Raw genomic sequence first — 19,067 nt, 5'->3', positions numbered from 1 at the left:
TCATTTAGTTCTTTCTTTGTTTAATGAATTTTTTAAACATTTGTATCATCAGACAAAACATTTAGGTCATGAGAAAATATTAATTTCCAACAGCATGGACTTTCAAAGTTAGTTCGAAGAAGACACATTCAATGCTATGGTTTTTCCAATGCTGAGTCAGTTGAAATAGTGTGTTGTAGTGCATATATTAACCAGTTACTTTAAGGAAATGCAAAAAGACATAGTGAAGTAGGAAGTGAGTACAAACATTCAAGGCAGTAAAAATGCAGAATACTGACACATGGCTGAAAAATGTACTTTTTGTTATGCTCTTTTAGTATCACACGAAACTAGCAACTCACTTTAAAACATTCTTTGTCAGCAACCATACTTCTGACCATATGAAAGTATTATATTTAATACAGTCTTTCAGCTGGAAGAGATATTAAGGTCTAACGCTCATATCAAATGCTTAGATTTTGTTAGCTTTGCTTGTTATTTAAGATAGTTCCAAGGTACTGCATCAGTATCACATAGGTTTGTTTTCTTTTAAATTGATTTGCACAGAAACATGCAAATAGTAGTGCATGATGGTTTTATATATTTGATTATAATTGGATGTATTATTGATAGAGCACACTAAGCTTTTTTTGTTACATTTTATGCTGAACTGTTCCATTTCTACACCTAACAATTGCCATCTCAATTCTCATGGCTTAGCATGTAAAGCCAGAAAGTGGAGAAAGTAAGAATGTCTTTAATTAGGACATATGTTAATGAAAATAATTCTTTTATAGATAGATAGATAGATATATCTACATATAATTAAGATTACATGGTATTTTTATCAGCATGAAATGTAAAAAAAAAACTTCTCAAAAAACCCCAAACTAGCAGGAAAATACAGTTAACTGGCACAATATACTCTTAAACCAGTTTTGTATAAGGCTTCAGTTTTCCAGATGAATGGGACTAAGTTTTTAAGTAGCTCTGTATACATTTTAGTCATTATAACTGTTTTATGTCACAATATATTCTTAATAAAATAAAAACTCTTGTGTTGTAATTAAAGATAGCTAGTTACCTTCTAGACAAATATGACCTTTCAAAGAGTAGGCTGTGTCTAAATATAAGAATTAAGGTGCTTCCATATTTTTGCTTTCATTCTTAAAAAGTACCACACATAAACAATTGCAATAGTTGCTTGAGGACATGCTGTTCTTTGGCTTTTACCATGTTTTTAATAGCATGTAATTCCCTGTTATAGAATTTTATATTCCTTACTTACTTGACTTTGTAAAAATTGTGTTGTAAAACTTAATGGAACAAAATGTTGGATGTATTTCCTTTGTCACAGCTACACTTTTTTTCTCTTCCTTTCAGAATTTCCATTTGCATCAAGCAATAACTGCAAGCAACAATAAATTTAAAGCTAGATTTTTTGCAAGTTGTAAACTGGGTAGGACCAGGAGTTACTGACAAAACCAGCTGGTCATGCAAGATTAGCAAATTCTCTGTATTCCAACACATTGCCATCTAATCTGTCCTGTTTCCCCTGACACATACTAACACAATGAAGCTGGACAATGGTTCAACAGCAAGTGCATGTGATAGTTCTGGCAAGACTATTTTTGTTTTGAGTAAGCACATATTTTATCTGGGAGGGTCTAAAAAAGCAGGGCCTTTTTCTTCAGATCATTCCGCTTCCAAAGTGCCAGACGATCAAATTCCTCAATGCTCATTTTGAAGACTTCCTGGAACTCTTCAGGAGACAAATGCCTCTTGAAAATGAAAATACAAAAGGTATCATTAAGCTCATCTCTGTGCAGGAATATTTCTTCCCTGTCTAAGTTTTAAAACACACCACAAAATAATGCATAAGGATTTGCATTTAAATTCCCAAATTGGTTCTGGAAAAGACTACATCAAAACCAAATACACTCAGAGTAGCTGAAAAATGAAATTATTCACGGCAGTAATGACTTTTGAAAAAAATACAATCTTTTCAATACAGTTCCAACTGAGCAGAGCTATGGTTCTCAGGGGAAAAGATGTGTTTACACATGGTGCTTGATAACAGAGCACACTGAGACAAATTTAAGTTATTTCAGGACTTTAAAGAGAATTATAACAATGTAATTTCAGAGTTGGGTTTATTTTGCCTTGATCTTTAATGAGAGTGGTGGACACCACACTGGTCCACTAATAACAGCCTTGTAACAAAGGAGAAGGCACACTGCTAAATTCTTAAGTCCAAAAATGCGCTCAACCATGGGGACAGACTCATATCAGAAGTCCAAGCTGGATAAAGTTTTGGTTTTTTTTTTCTTTTTAGATGCCAAGAACTACACTTTTATTTGAGGTTTTCATGGTTCATAGTTTTTTAAAAAAGAGGGGTAGAGAAAAGAGGAGAATACCAACATAAAGAATTGGAAGGATGTAGAATAACAATTACCTAACAATTATTTGTACACACAGAGGAAAAGCAGAAAAGATAAATGTGTGAATAAGAAATGCATATCATACAAAATTCTTCTGCTATTTGTGGACAAACTCTTGCTCAAGCATTTCAGTAGCACCAGTTATGGTTCTCTCTTTCTGATGTGAGAGCAGACATTGCCTGAAGTGGCCAGATGTAGTGCAATGAGAATTACAAATTGTAATTTTTAAACACAGACTCTCCTCTTCCACAAAGATTTCTCTGGAACCTGGGACCAGCCCTGCAATCTAACCCTCTCATCCCCAGCTGAAGTTTTGCCTTGCAGCTTCCCAGAAGCAGTTCTCCTTCCCAGCACATCCAGGCAGCTCCAGCCTGAGCCCCTCAGCGCCTGTTGAAGTATGCTCTGCATTCAAAAATTAGGTCCTCCAAAGCTGCTAAGCACAAGAAATGCTTGGATATGCCTCACACAGCAGATCAGGATCATCACACTATAGACAACTGTGTTATTTCAAGAGAAGGATATTGGCCCTTTCCTTTAATCGTACTACCTCCTGGCTGCAGAACTTCTCAGGATGTGAGAAACCTGGGTTCAATGTCCTCATCACTTGGAGGAGGTTCAAAACCACCATCTAGTCCACATTATTTATATTATTCAGATGTATGCTGGCAAGCCACCCAGAAGGGTCGTTTTAAAGGAGATATGTTTCTTGCAAACATGAATAATGCTATGAGCAAATGTTGAATGCAAGATGCTAAAGTCAGGAACGCAGTGCTAGCCAGGGGAAGTGGAGCCACTGCGCAGACTGTTTTTATCAGTAATTTAAATAGGTTGCCTATCATTTGAAGTGGGTCCTAGCATTGTCTGGAAGAGTGCTTGCTGCTATTAGCCAAAACTATGGCATGGAGCATGCTAATATGCCCTGGTAATCCCACAATGGTTTACCTGAGCAGAATGGACACAGCCCCATTGGCCCTACTTACAAAGCTTTTTTTTTTTTTTTTCTGGCAGATTTGAAAGCAAAATTTTACTGTCTCCTTTTTACCAATGAGTTTATCTTTGCAATGTAAGTTACTCCAGGAAAACTAATTAAACTGTTTGTAAGAAGTCGCTACATTTAATTACCTTGAATAGTCATCTTGAGCTCTTCTAATTTCTTGAAAAAGGACAGCCTTGGTCTTTTTTCCCTTGAGATTCCACAGATTCAGAACAATAGTGACTAAGACTTTGGAACTGAGCCTTCAGTTTTCATTTGACCAATGACAGCAACCCACCATAAGCACTATGCATAGCATGGAACAAACACGCCATGCATATTTGGCAATGAAGATCCTGTTTCGCATGGAAATGAGCAACATCTGACAATGTACTTTAGAAACAGTATCTCACTGGCAGAATGCAATTCTACTGGGTCTGGAAAGAAAAAGTAACTTCTTTCTGCATTGATTCTTTTCCTCCTATATTTTCCTGGTAACCCAGTGGACAAATATGAGCAAGCTTAACTTCAGCATGTCTGTAAATTGTGGGATTAAAAAAGAAGTATGGATGAGCAAAGTGTGTCATATTTTTGTTTATCTTACTTTCTAGACTGTGGATAAGACTTCAGATGTGCTCTCACTCAGAAGAAAGCAGTGACAAACTGTAGTCCATACTCAAAGAGAAAATCAGAAAGCCTATACCCTTAAGGTAAATCCACTCTGCCTATCATCTAAAACCACAGGAAATGTAAGACTTCAAAATAAATATTTTCACTACTTTTTTCTTGAGGCAAATTACACCATTTCTTTCTAAAAGCTGCTGTGGCCTCATTAGATCCCTTTCAATACTGAAAGTCAATGTAGGGAGTCAGCAAGCCCTATGTCAGGCCTCGGACCTTTTCTTCAGGGTGCCAAATACTCGCTACATCTTAACCTCCCAACAAAGCCTGGAATCAATCTTAGTACAAGCTCTGCAATTACCCCTTTCCTCTCCAAGGCCATACTTTGCCATTTATCATTTTACTTTGTCCTTGAGCATAGCAAGCTTTCATTCCACATCATCTGTCCAAGCCAGTATAAATTAGATGTGTCTCTGCTCCTCTGCTTGTACCCAGATGACATCACCTTCATTCCTTTCATGCACTCATTTCTAATAACACTGAAGTTTTGTTTTACACTGGCACCATTTTTTTTCCTCGAAGAAGTTCTTAGTTGATGTCGCCTGGTCTAAAGAAGTTGAGATGTACTATCAGGAATGTATCAGCAAAGACTGAGATGGAGGAAGCACAAGCTCACTAATTTCCACCTCCTATTCCACTAGACAGTTTCTTTGCTTTTAATTCTCCTCTGCATACTGTCCCTCGTCTCAAGGACTAACAATCAGACTCCAATATTAGCAAAGTTTCTTACTCCATCAATGCATTATCTACATGGAAAATTAATTCTAGTAGAAGGGAACACTTCCCCTTTGGTCTGAACCCTCTTTGAGGACACCAGTCTGTGCTCAGTGTAGCATAATTCCCACTGATTTTCTTGCATCTCAGAAACTTCAACCATTCCTTCCTTAAGCATAAGGGGCTCTAGCATTGGGACTGACTCTAGAAACAGCAATGATTACAGTGCTGTCTGCAAATTTTGGAATAAATCTTGATTCCAGAAAGATGTCATCAAACTGGCAAAGCTTCAGATAAAAGTAACAAAAGTGATCATGGGTTGCAGAGTTTGATTTATGAGGAAAGACTAAAAGGACTAAGTATGTATAAGCTTAGCCAAATGATGACTAAGGGAAAGTATGGTAAATGTCTACAAGCATTTGAAGGGTCCAAACACCATGGGAAAAGGCCAGTGTGGGAAGTTTATGTTCATACTTTTCTTCCTATGTGTGATGTTAAATTTTGTCTGCACTATTGTTAGGACTTTCCTAAACCTTATAGCTTTAAGACCTGCAGCTCTTCCCAAACAAAGGCAGAGAAAATCACCACTAAGAACTCAGCTTGATTTATCTTTCTTCTCAGCTACTTGAATATTAATTTGTCTTAACTGAAGCGTTACCTTGTCTCATTAGCTAAACAAAAGAAGGGAAATTGAAAATCATGCATGGGGAATAGGGAGGATATTCATCTCGAGGTATGAGGGAAGATGTGTGTGTAAAGCTACTTTACAAGGCCAAGAACATTTTTCTTTTAGGACTGGATCAGCTTAAAATATCCAGCTATGTTAATAGTGCATCATTGGGCCATTAAAGGAATGGCCAGGCTTATTAGTAAAAGTAACATTCATTCCTTTTTTTTACTACTGTTAGCCTTGTTTACATAGGAAATCTGTGTGTTTTACAGTGTGCTAGTAACTGATTCTTAATTCCCTTTGTGACAACTTGGCTGTATTTAGGCAGCCTACCTCAATCTACCCTTATGCACTGAATCAGCGGCAAAGCTGAACGTGTTGTCGACACTGAGGAGAGTGCAGAGGACTAGATTACAGCCCCATTCTGCCCTCAGTCTGAACTGACTATTTAAGGAAGCTCAGTTTGGAAGCTGTATTGTGATGTTAACATGATGCTACCTGAAAACCTTGCTAAAAGATAAGGTAAACAGTTTAAAGGCAGTTCTTCCCTAAAAAGACTGCTGTAGCAGAGCTCATAGCATCATACCACCAGCGTTTTGGATATATTTAAGCATGAAATTGCCAAACTAGAAAGGACAACTGCATCATATTGTTCTGATGAAACTGTATTAATCTGAGGCTTGTAAAGTCAACAGTGCTCAATCTTTTTCTCTGGATAGCATTTTGTGTCAGTTTGCATAGGAAATCAAGAAAACACTGGAACTCAAGTTCAGTGAAGTGCTGAGGATCCACCAGATGTGTCCACAGGTCACAGCAGTGGATTTGTATCAAAGAGGGGAGATCTTCTCCAGAAGCACAATCTCTCATCTGCACTGACAGTGTTTTGGATTAGAGATATGGGATCACAACCCTGGGATCCCACTTTGGGAAGGCCAAAGATGGTCTGCAGCTTGGGAATTGAATGATGCTGCTTTAATTCCTCACCTGGATATTACCTATAGAACACAGCACTATGTAAAGAAGAGTGACAACACCTTGCACTAATTATGTAGCTAGCTCTCCTAAAACATACAAACACACAATGGAAGAATTAAACCGCAAATGTTTCTTATTAAGATGTACAGAGCAAAGCAAGGGCTGAGCTAAACCTCTACTACAACACAACCACTATAATGGAAAAACTTCACGCTCTATGAAATACAGTCATTAAAATGAGTAGTACAGATATGCATTCAAGTTTTGGGTCTCTTAGAACAAAAGTAATTAATTTACATTCCAATACTTGCTGCAGTGTTACCTCAGAAAGAAGTGATGCTTTTCAACGTAAATCAATGAAGCTTGCCTCTATTTTTCTGTGACCTGATGAAAAGCCAGTAATCATTCTAAATAGAGTTATAATGTTTATTTACTTCAAGGAGATTTCCTTGAGTATAATTGTGCTTTGAATGAAATCTAGAGATGTTAAAAACTAATATTTAGGAATATGGCATTAGTGTGAATAAGTCACAAGAAGGAAAACTGCAATTAACTTAAAGCCATGCTGCAGTAAGCTGTGACTAGGTCATCCTGCACAAGCGTGTTTATTCTGTGTCAGTAATTGGATGGGAGTCCTCATGTGAAAACCTGCTGATGTAGGAAATTCAGCCGATACTCTACTTCCCCATGAGTCAATACTGAACCACTGAACCAGCACAGTGGATGTCAAGAGGTGATGAGCTGAAGACAAGACAAATCGAAATCCTAATTCCTAGAGGTCATTTAAAACCTCAGGTTTGTTCCTCTTTTGCTTTTTGTTACTCTATGTTCCCAGGAAGTAACAGCTGAATATTACATTGCCTTTATTTGAATCCATAGTGAATTTTTCAGCTAGTCTCTCTCTGAAGCACTACTGTGCACTCTGTTTCATAAATTGTAATTTGGAATAGTTGTCCACTTTCATTCATTTTTGTTCAGAGTACTTGTAACACTTCTGATCTCTGATTCCCCAAGGTTTGCACTCTTCACCCTTTTCTGTTGCACTGCTGGAACACAGCAGGTTTTTCAGAGGTTTCTTCTAAGCCTACTGCATAGCTAATTACAAAGGTAATTAACCATGTGCCACATTTTCCAGGAGAGTATTGAATGCTGTGCTCATCTGTGGAGTGATTAAGGTTCACAATCAATAAATATTTCAAACTATTAAGTAATTATGTGATAGGGAGGGAAAGTTAAGAACTGGCGTGAGCTGCTATCTAATGAACTTCAAAAGGTATCAAAAGATAAAAGGTATCAAAAGAGCAGCTCCATTGACTAGGGGATGAGGCAGTAGTGGTCATGCTAGATCAGTGCACTCAGTCATGACACAGAACAGTTGGAGCACTTGTGCAACTAAGCCCTGGCAGGAGACATAGATCCTCCTCTCTCCTCTGCTTCCATATATCAATGTGGTCCCCAAAAGGCTCCCAGGAAAAGTAAAATCGTAGAATCACAGAATGGTTTGGGTGGGAAAGGACCTTAAGATCATCCATTTCCAACGCCTCTGCCATGGGCAGGGACACCTCACACTAAACCATGTCCAACTGGCCTTGAACATTGCCAGCATTAAACTTCCCCTGTTTAAGTTTAAAACGTAGAGTAAGAGAAGCAGAAGGAAAGGAGTCTGAAACTCTTCCTAGTGCTGATGTCACCCCAGATATCTATACAAGGCTCCTGGATCTGTGGCTATATCTCATTTAGTATTTTAGGGTATCATAAAACTTCACAGAGTAGCATTCCACCATCACGTGGTTCTGAAAATCCAACGTCTTGTGAAATCACACGGCACAAACAAAATACTCTGTGAGTAGCATTGTACAGGCAATACTTTCCCCAGCTGAGTCATCCATAAATATGCAAGAAACTGATAAGATACAAGTATTTCTCTAAGGGGTATCAATATATTACCTACAGAGTGGTACATGCAGAACATCTCTGAGAACAACCTGTGCCATCAGTCTGCCATTCAACCAAATGAGCCTTTTCATACTGACATGTAATCGCCTTCAGTGGACTGCTGATAAAAATGTTAAATAATAAAGAAAAGAATTCGTAAATAAAAATATGAATTCCTAATGAAGTATGAGAATATTAGAAGATTTTGGGTTTCAAAATTTTCATTAGATTTAGGCTCAAAATACGTTATTCTTAAAGCAGATTTTCCAGTTTCCCTTTGTTTGGGCTTTAGTGTATCTGTAATATAAATGCTTCACATCTAATCTCTGTTTACTTCTACAGCATTTCCACTCTCACAGGGATTAGCTTTTATACATATCACATCATTTATAATGCATATTTTAATTTTATAATGGCTCCTTTTGTAAGGGCTTTGAAAATTGATAGAGACATCCAGCACTGATCATAATACACACACACGCCTAGAATAAGAAACACCACACAAATGTTTTTCACGTTAAACAGTGTGAAGGTCCACTGAAGTCAGTGACCTGCACTCCTTCACTCCAGGAGTGCACTGCAGTCAGTGACCTGCACTCCTTCACTCTCTTCATCATGAAGAGAGCCCATTACCTCAAACCAAGCTCCAGACTACAAACTACACTTCTCTGTGTTAAAACACAGGGCACGCCAGTTGTTCCCCACCTGAGCTCTGGAGGAGGTGGGACACACAACATTACTTGCATGAATAACATCTAGGAGCTGGGGCTACTATAAATTCACACTCAGTTACTGGAAACCAGTCCTACAATGTTTGCAGCCCAAGTGGCTGGAACCCAGGGTGATTGTTGAATAAAAACTAGTGGAAAAAATGTCATGCCTCAAACAAATCCAGACAAGCAGTTTCAGAAGGAAAAGCATGCTTGAATTAATGTGAGTGCTCTGTTCAAACAAGACCGCACCCCTGTTTAAATCTCTCATTTCTGTTTACAAGAGAACAAGGTGGCAGATGAAGGTTTGCTACTTAACATTCCAGAATACTTTTTTCCTTAGCAATTGTTTCAATGTATCCTTGTTAAACAAAGAATGAACAGGCTCAAACAAAAGTGGAATAATTTACTTTCCGCTGCATTTGATAGGCATGAATGAATAATGCTTTTAGCTCTCTGACATTCAAAAGAAAAGGCTAAGGAAACAAAGATACATTAAGATAAGAAAAAATTAAAACACTAAAGGATGGTCTCCTAATGGGAGACTGACCATGTTGGCTTTCAAAACTACCAGCCTGTGACCACAAAAGAAATCTTATACTCTGTGATAAAAACAACTGCAGGAGGGGAAAGGGAACAAAAATCGATGCAGCTGGGCATGAACTGTCAATCTGGATGTACAAGCGCTGAGCCATATTGCTGCGACTGAGCAACAGGCAAAGAATATCCAAATTAAGACAAAAGTATCAAGTGCTTGCTTTTAGGAGCTGAAGGCCTAAATCATAAAAGGTATTCAAGTATTTAAAAGAGTTATCAAGATTTTCAAAGGTGTCCATAAGTTCAACTTCCTTAAGGAAAACAAAACAAAACCAAACCAAAACAACAGGCCATGTAGAACATTGGGAAACCAGCAGGTAAGGCATGTGTTAATGTGTACCATACAACAGTGATGTCTTAGGTCCTGGAAACTGAGGGCTTAAGCTGTCCAAAACAGGGAAGTTTGCTCCATGTCACTTATATGTAAGCCCCTGCACAATAAAATGATCTTTTTTACAAAATGTCCCAAGATTATGGTCTTTTTCAAATGCAATGAGAGCACCAAGTAATCCTATTTTGTAATTATGTTAAGGCTTTGTCTTCACAGAATATACCAACCTAAGCGAATTAGAGGTTTGCAGAGGTCTTCAAAGCAGAACCAACTTCAAAATTAGACCAAGTTCCTCAAGGCCTTGTCCAGCTAAGTTTTGTATGCCTCCGGGGATGGAGAATCCACAGCCTCTTGGGCTACACGTTCCACTGCACTACTCTGCCAATAAGGAACTTTTCCCTCATATCTAACTGTAATTTCCCTCCTGCAACTTGTGACTGTTGTCTCTTGGCCTTCCAGTGCCTAATTCTGAGAAGGCTATAACCCCTATACTACAAATGTGGGCTACTGACTTATGTCCAACTCTATCAGGACCACCAGGTACCTTTCTGCAGAGCTGTTCCTCCACCTTGTGATGATGAATGGCAATATTCTGTCACCAGTGTAATAATCTTCATCTACCTCTGTTGAACTTCATGAAGTCCCTGTCAACCCATTCCTCCACTCTTGGCCAGGTCCCTCTGAACAGAGACTCTGCTCACCTGAGCATCAACTGCTGTTTCCCCAAGTTTGTGTCATCTGCAGATGCAGTGAGGGTGTAATTCCTCTTCTTCACCCAGACTGTATAATCCAAACTCCTTTGTTGTTCTGCAACACTATCTGAATTAACTATTCTTCATCATGTCCCATTAAAATAGCTCATGGCAATGCTGCTCCACTTATCTAAGGTTAGTGCTAACAGCACTATGGTAGACAGAAACTTCTAAAAATGTTCCTGTGCCAAATCTTTATCGAGTGTAAATTCCTTGCATTGCTAATCGGCTTTAATACTAAATTAAGATCTAGGCTATTCACTCAATATCCAGAGTACCAGTAATGCATTTAAAAATCACCACATCATTTATTGTAACTAGTTCTCAATGCTGTATGTATTAATTCACCTCTGGCATAAACATCTCCTGGGGGAGCATGAGGAACTGGGTACTTCTACCCCACTGCTGAGTTAGAATGAGCAAACAAAAACATATTTCCACGCTTGGATATATGTGCTTTTGAAGAAAGAATTCCTACTATTTGAATGTATTTATTACCAGTTGAGCCTTCCTAATCTCTAGATACCTCTTGGGCTTAGAAAAATATGCATTTTTATAAGAAAATATTTTTTATAATCCTTAAAATAAATTTCTTACACAACAAGCATAATCTAAAAAATACTCACAATGAGAGCAAAGTCAGGAAAACACTACCACCCATTACACCCCACCCTCCTGCAGTCCTTGACCATTAGCCAAGGCCTTCATTGCAGCCTCCCTTAATTTGACCGAAAGAGCTAATACCATTTGTTTGAGTTCACTTTTCATGACAGGAACACTCGATACAGGAGATTTCCCTTGGAAATGGGGATCAGAGACAAACAACAGCGCCTTTTCCATGGCATCTGTGCTGGATCATTCAAAGTTCACAACAAATTCTGTTGCACAAACAGGAGCCTGCTTCAAGTCAATTTGCAAGAGTTAAATAAATCTAACTTACGCAGATTTAGTCGCCTTATTGCTCTTAAGTAGTCCAAGGAATCAGAAACATCACATGTGAGTTATTCTAATCATACTGGACACTGTAAAACTGCTTTCAGGTTTGATAGTTGGTACAAACCATGACAATTCTAGGTCTCTTTTCACTGACATCACCTGTACCCTGTCCACAGACATCACACCAAGGAGCTTGTTCTGATTTGAAACAGTAGGAGCAAAATAGATCAGAATAAAGCTGGAATATTCAAACACAGGGTTTTTTATTTTGTTTTAATTTCCTAGACAAAGCACTCTACAGTCTGGATATTGGCTTAACAGTCCTATCACTTTTATTATTTCTGTCCAGCCCTTTCGCAAGTGACATGGCTGTGCAAGATGGAAACAGATCAGCTGGCAAGCAAATCTGCTCGGAGCATCACTTGCCTCCTAGAGATCCATGAGCATCGAGTTATACTCTCCACTGTGAAAGGAGCTCTAGAAAAGGTGATATCTAAACATAGTACCTGTTTCTGGTATTCCCAGTGTTGCCTCAAAAGCTTAAAGATATGAAGATATGCCAGATAGGTCTCTCTACTAACAGATGGGGTGTGTGTGTTTCTAATCCTGGTATGTTCCTATGGAAAACTATGAACCCATGTCGTCGTGGGCTCCCTGAGTCCTCAGTCTTGCCCGAGCCTGAAATCTGCTGAATGCACAAGTCAGCAACTAAGTTACAATATTTTTCTTATTCTGCCACAAGAGAAAATAATGATAAACTGTTTTTCTATGCAAAGCAACTTATTTCCAGCAATTCAGTAATGCAGAAGGAAGGGACGAGGAGGAGGGAAGAAGTCAGGAGGGAAGAGAACAGTTTGTGCCTGTCACTCAGCTCTGCATATGGTTCGAACTTGTAGATGAGCTGCTGCCGCTGTTTTTTCCAGTAGCTATAATCCTACTAAAACACTGCTAATTTAATTGTTTAAAAAACTACCAATCCCTAATAAATGTAGGATCATCTACAAAGGAGCCCTTCCTGCAGACACACATGTTTAACATAGTGCAGCGATCAGTGGGATCAGTGCGGTCCCCTTATCACTTTTCTGGTGCAGGTTTGAAGCAGATCTTGTTTATTGTTCTTTTTTTGCAAACCTCTGAGAGATATTTGAAGTGATTGGGCTTCTTGAGCCATCAGGCACCTGGTGGGAGGCAGCCTGAGCATCTCTAGTGTTAAGCAAACAGTGATCCCAGCTGAGGACAGTGGATGAGTTACAGATCATGGCAGCCAGGACAGGCACAATCCATCCAAAGCAAACTATATATTGCCTTAAAAAAGCAATTTGGAGCTGCATTTTTGACTCAGACTAGTCTGATGTGGTTAAAGAAAAACTCTGTCCTTTACTACACACGCATGCACAAATATATGTAAAAAGGATCCTTTATAGAATGTGTCCAGAGGAGTATTCCTCCAACTCCCTGCTCCTTTTTCTGGACTTATGGTTTTAATTATTGCTATCATGACTTGCTATACCCCAGGCTTAAAAGAACACACGTTTCAGGCTATTTTTTCCTCTCAATCAAATCAATGCCACTTGCTGGGTAATCAAGCGACAAGCACACTTAAGTGGTTAAGAACATAACACCTTTTCCCAAATATACTACATGTATAAAAATTTGGTAAATTATCTTCTTAAAATGAGGAACTTTCTGCTACTTCATAGTTTTTCTTTTTCTACTTTCAGATTAAAGGTTCTTTCTTCTTTTCTTGTCACATTATCAAGTTAAATATACAGTAAGTTTATCTAAATATTTATCTTCCCAACAGTCCAGTAGTGTTACCACTTAATTTCCACTGAACTATCTCTTCTTCCTGATAGCGATTCACACAAAGATACGTTAGTTTAATAATTTAGGTGAGTCTTTATTCATTCCTGTCCTTACTCAGTCAAATAAAATCCACCTCATGAATTTTGCCTGAACATCAACTTCAGGATTTGGCCTTTGGAAACTAATCTTTCCTTTATGATAAATCATAACGGCATTTCTTTAGCTCATGCTACAACTCTTTGAGAGAGGTGGATACTATAGTAAATCTGTGGATCACACAGCCAAAGCAGAGGCTGAATAAGACAGTGCATCAGAAACATAGGTCCATGTATTTGCAAGATATATTGACATTTTTTTGTAATACTCATGTTATTTTAGGATGATGATTTTATAGGAATTAAAACCCCAAGTTTTCACTCATCCCATTCCAATATCTTGTATAATCATCTAAAACTAGTGGAATCTTTGTAAAACATCATGTGATCAGACACTCACCAGGTTTTTGGCTACATTTTTTTTAGTTAAATTGCCTACATACTAGTGTTCTTAAATAAAATATAATACATAATGTTATTCCTCTCTTCTCTCTTCTTTCATTGCTATTACTTGGGCACAGGAGTACCTAAAATGGCAAACAGACAGGACAAAGACTCTCAAGACCATCAGGCAAGTATCATTCCTACCTCCAGCCTGGTCCTGTCCACATCCTTAGGCAATTTCACACGAACTCGGTTTGTTACAATAAGTGTTTCATAAGGATAAATCTGTTAAAAAGACAAGAGCATATGAACTCCAGCCATATCCAATTCTGATTTGGAAATGACAGTGGGGGGAACTTACTAATTTAAACGGTACATTCCTGCATCCCGATTTGACCAGTATTTCACTGAGACAAAATTAATGAAATAAAAATATAAAATAAAATAAATAAAATAAAACAAAATAAAATAAAATAAAAAGAAAATAAAAAGGAACACATGTAACCTTGCTAGGAAGTGCTGAATCTGATTGTTCTTCCAGTGGTGGAAAAGCCCTTCTTACCTTGTATTCTGCAAGAGAATGAGAACAGGTTCACAGTTTAGAATTTATAAGCTTCTTTTGAAGTCACTGCAATGAATATTTAGGTACATCAGCAATTTGCTATACGAATACATTTCTCCCTTTTCAATAGCTGTTGGATAACTGCATGCCTAGTAAGCATTTGACCCCATGCTCTGAATGCCTATTGCTGAAGCAATAGTCCTTGTCTTTGAAATCAAAGGCTTATTAGAGAAAATCTATCTCCCAATGTTATTGAGTTACACAGTATGCCTAGCAAAATTGGGAATTCCTATTTACAGGAGACTTTTGTGGAGTGTTAGGTCAATCTGTCACCCAAAAGTCCTGCCCTTATTGCTCTTTAATGAAAATAGTTAAAATATTTGCATTATTAAAGACACATCAGACTGGGAACATATACAAAAACCATTGAGTAAATAAAATATTCCAAGATACCAATGTACTGCACTTTGGCTGACATCACTTTTCTTCGTGATAGTGAAGAAAAGATGATTTGGGGGTGTGGGGACAATGACTCCTGGATCCAAACTAGCACAAGAATATTCTAATAAGATCAATATATGACTACATATGATATGACTACCAGAAGGTCATCTATTTACAATGACGATTAAATGCAATAAGGATAGCAAATGTTCTCATAGACATTTTTACGGTCTGAAATGAAATCAGAGAGAAGTCTATTTTTAAAAATTTGTACCTCTAACTATTCAAATATAAAGACAAAGAATTGTGTCAACACAAAGGCATAAAGTGAAGCATTAGAGTAAGATTTTTAAAATGAGATCAAGTGTCTTGGAAGCAAAATCCTACCCTTCCCCATTAGGATACACATGTTCCTAAATTGCTTGGCTCTATTGAAAAGTCCAACCCAACTTTCATATTAAGTTCACAGCCCATTTAAACTGTAACAAAAGAAATGAATGCAAATGAATACTGCTTTTTGAATTCTGTACATTGTAACCACATTGTAGCACAAACAAGAAACAGGGTGGACATATTTTTTAAAATTGGATATGTCTTGAAGAGGGGAGTGATTATCTCAGGATTCCTCTTCTCTTTGATAAAAGACCACCACCACAGCGGCTGTTGCCACAAATTGTGGATGCTAGAATTGATTCAGCATGGTTGCACCACTTTATAACGCAAAACTTCAGTCAGGCATTTATGTTTGGTTAGATAAAAGGAAGATTCTCTGTGATAAACCTAATATTGAGCTGGGTCACTGTCTTGTCATTATTAGAATCTCAGAATAGAGTTCTTCATAGCAATAGGTTAAAAAGCATCCTCAAAGGAAGAAAACAAGAAGTGAAGTAGAAATGATATGGTACCTTTCGTGCCCCAGCTCGCGTCCTGGTCCGTTTCGTATTGGCCCATATTTTCAGGCTGAAAGAGAAAGTAAGAAAGTGTAGCAGCAAAACACACAAAACCACTCTGCACATTGTTGAAAGGAAAAAAGAAAACCAGCTGGTACCACACAATCAAAATACTGATTCTTGCGAAAGAGAAAGAATCAAGTATTCACTGGCATTCAATCTGGCCGACAGTGTGCGCTTGAAGCCCAGAAAGCCAACCATATCCTGGGCTGCATCAAAAGGAGCATGACCAGCAGGTCAAAGGAGGTGATCCTGCCCCTCTACTTTGCTCTCATGAGACCTCACTTGGAATATTGTGTGCAGTTCTGGTGTCCTCAACATAAAAAGGACATGGAACTGTTGGAACAAGTACAGAGGAGGCCACGAGGATGATCAGGGGACTGGAGCACCTCCTGTATGAAGACAGGCTGAGAAAGTTGGGGCTGTTCAGCCTGGAGAAGAGAAGGCTGCATGGAGACCTCATAGCAGCCTTCCAGTATATGAAGGGGGCCTACAGGGATACTGGGGAGGGACAGTTCATTAGGGACTGTAGTGATAGGACAAGGGGTAACGGGTTAAAATTTAAACAGGGGAAATTTAGATTGGATATAAGGAAGAAATTCTTTCCTGTTAGGGTGGTGAGGCACTGGAATGGGTAGCCCAGGGAGGTTGTGAATGCTCCATCCCTGGCAGTGTTCAAGACCAGGTTGGATGAAGCCTTGGGTGATATGGTTTAGTGGGAGCTGTCCCTGCCCATGGCAGGGGAGTTGGAACTAGATGATCTTGAGGTCCTTTCCAACCCTAACTATTCTATGATTCTAAGTCTCATTCAAACTCAACCCAATTGTTCCCGTAAGTTAAGACTGAAATGGTCACATGCCTTTCCCTGTGATGCATATGTCTTGCTGCCATCATCACAAACCACTTACACTGCACTGAAGCTTGTCCCATTCTCCAGTCTGCCTCACACTGCTGGTGCCACTAAGACCAGGGAGAACTGCATGTATGTGCTACAGCTTTGAGTGACCCACTGTCTTTTTTCTTGCTGGCTAATTAATGCTATGATGAAAAACATTATAGAAGTGCAGAAAAGCACTATTATATTATTTTTTTCCCTGTCATTTTTGCCTATTAGGGTATCACTGGTGTGCACAGCTATGCTCGCAATAACCTGCAAGGCTCCTTACTATTTGGTTTTGGTTTATTTTGTTATGCAGCACTGGGCTGGCTGATTTAAACATGACAAACCACAAAAGCTGGCATGAACCTGCAATCCAAACAGAGGACATCCATTCTGAGAAAAATGTTGGCCTCAAGGATTTGACCATGATCAACCTTTTCAACTTTTCCAGTTTTCGGCTGTGAGTTTGGATGCTTAGGCGGGGCAAATGCTGCCATCTGCTGCCTTCATGTTATATTGCATGGCATCAGACAACAATTATGGCTTACTCCACTACTGATGGAGTTTACTTTGGACTCAACTCTTAGAAGTCTCCTGATGGTTTCGGTGCCTCCCAAGCGCTGTGGCTGGGTGGAAGTCGGTCCCTTACTCACTTCATGTTACTGGGAGCTGTTATTCTGAAAAGTCAGTAAAACACTCTTCATTCAGGTCAGGTTTACCTAGACCCTTTAAAATGCCTACATCACATTTGATCAAGGTGCAGTGCCATGGGTTCCTTAAGAAAGGAATTCAAGCAATCAGGTATTGAAGCGATGAAGGAACAATTAGCCTTGTAATATTAACTCAAAGGGATGGACATTTCAGCAGCTACTGAAAAATACATTTAGCTACTCTCCAATAGTTGCTTTCTCCTAGTTCTTTCCAACGACCTGCAGTTTGACTCTTACAAATTGGGAACTTTAATCCTGCTCATGAACTTTTACAGGTTTCACATCTTCCTTTAGAGAAAGGAGGGAATTTGAATGAGGTGCTGTTGATGCGATTTAGACACTAATCAGTCTTCAAAATGTAAGTGCACAGACATCTATGTACAGATAGCTTATCACTATTAACCATAATGGGTTTGTACTTAAATATATGCACCATGAACTGAGAACTCACAATGCCAGACTCCACAGAGACTGCAGTGTCAAAGATGCCTTTTTCCTAAAGACATACAGAAACTATGAAAAAGGATTAGAAAAAGAATGCCTAGTCTGACTGTATCATAATTTTGTTATGTATTTTGCTTTCTAGATTGCTGTCTGCCATTTTCTTTATATTGCTCTCTCAGTGCCTTAAAATATGACAACTCTGCGTGTATATACATATATATACATACACATGCATATTGGAAAAAATCAGAGCAGATGGTTTAAGAAATGCTAGCGGGCTGCTGCACCTTTTCTCTAAGATAATTTCTTGCCTAATTATAGGCCTAGTCCTTTCTATCATTAATTCAAGCTATACTGTGATCTATTAATATGTGCAGCCTGTATGTTTTGGACCTTTGTTTTGGGAGGAGAATCAAGATTCCTAATGCTCATGAGGGACACAGTTAAAAGGAGAAGCCTCAGTCTGCCCTACTCCCAAAGACAGACAAGGGTACGAATCTGTCAGACAGGGCTTGCAGCCAAAACACCTTTGAAGTGTAGATTTCCAACTAGTTACTAGGCTGCCTACTTATGACACACTACTGCCTGAAGAATGCATTTAAATGTATACCTACCTGATGTAAGCCATTCTTTCCATAGCCAGGTAGAGAAGCAGATTTAGCATATGGAAATCCTGTATAAGATAAAACACGCAGCTATATTTTTTGCAAGTGTTTTACAGCTTATTAAACTACTGAATTCAAGAAAACATCCAGAAACAGCAATTACAAGATCAAAAAGTACGTTCTATTAACAGGGTGAAATATTACTGAGTAACACTCGTCTTTTCTCCATATTTAATGAACATGAACATATGTAACAATGTCTATAAATAACAGCATGACAGGATGCACTCACCTTACTGGGCAGGACATGAAGAGAGTTGTGGAACTCATTTTATGGAAGCCTTATGCAGCTATGCAATGCAAAGAAGATTTGAGAGCTTGTGTAATCTCTGCCCTCTAATTTGGTATTAAAACATAATTTGAAAATAAGATTAAAGGTACCATCATTTTAGAGTTACATCACTTTTGATCATCATGTATGTGGTCTGGTTTT

General features: G+C 38.5%; 1 protein-coding gene across 2 annotated transcripts in view; it reads right to left on the bottom strand.

Annotated features, from left to right (window-relative positions):
* Positions 1-19,067, bottom strand: part of ABLIM2 (actin binding LIM protein family member 2) — a 135,621-nt gene continuing 116,554 nt past the window's right edge. The window contains exons 14-18 of one of the 2 annotated variants that reach the window (XM_034064919.1): positions 18,584-18,642; positions 15,891-15,945; positions 14,542-14,549; positions 14,184-14,264; positions 1-1,760 (exon numbers count right to left, since the gene is read on the bottom strand). In XM_034064919.1, the coding sequence (XP_033920810.1) occupies positions 1,647-1,760; positions 14,184-14,264; positions 14,542-14,549; positions 15,891-15,945; positions 18,584-18,642 (317 nt within the window). In that variant the 3' untranslated portion in view covers positions 1-1,646. Of the gene's footprint in view, positions 1,761-14,183; positions 14,265-14,484; positions 14,550-15,890; positions 15,946-18,583; positions 18,643-19,067 lie in introns of both variants that reach the window. The other variant, XM_034064920.1, reaches the window with a different exon arrangement.

Source organism: Melopsittacus undulatus, chromosome 7 (genome assembly GCF_012275295.1).
Source record: "Melopsittacus undulatus isolate bMelUnd1 chromosome 7, bMelUnd1.mat.Z, whole genome shotgun sequence".
Taxonomy (NCBI): Eukaryota; Metazoa; Chordata; class Aves; order Psittaciformes; family Psittaculidae; genus Melopsittacus; species Melopsittacus undulatus.
Note: the sequence above shows the minus strand (reverse complement) of the source record. Positions and strands in the feature narration are given on the sequence as shown.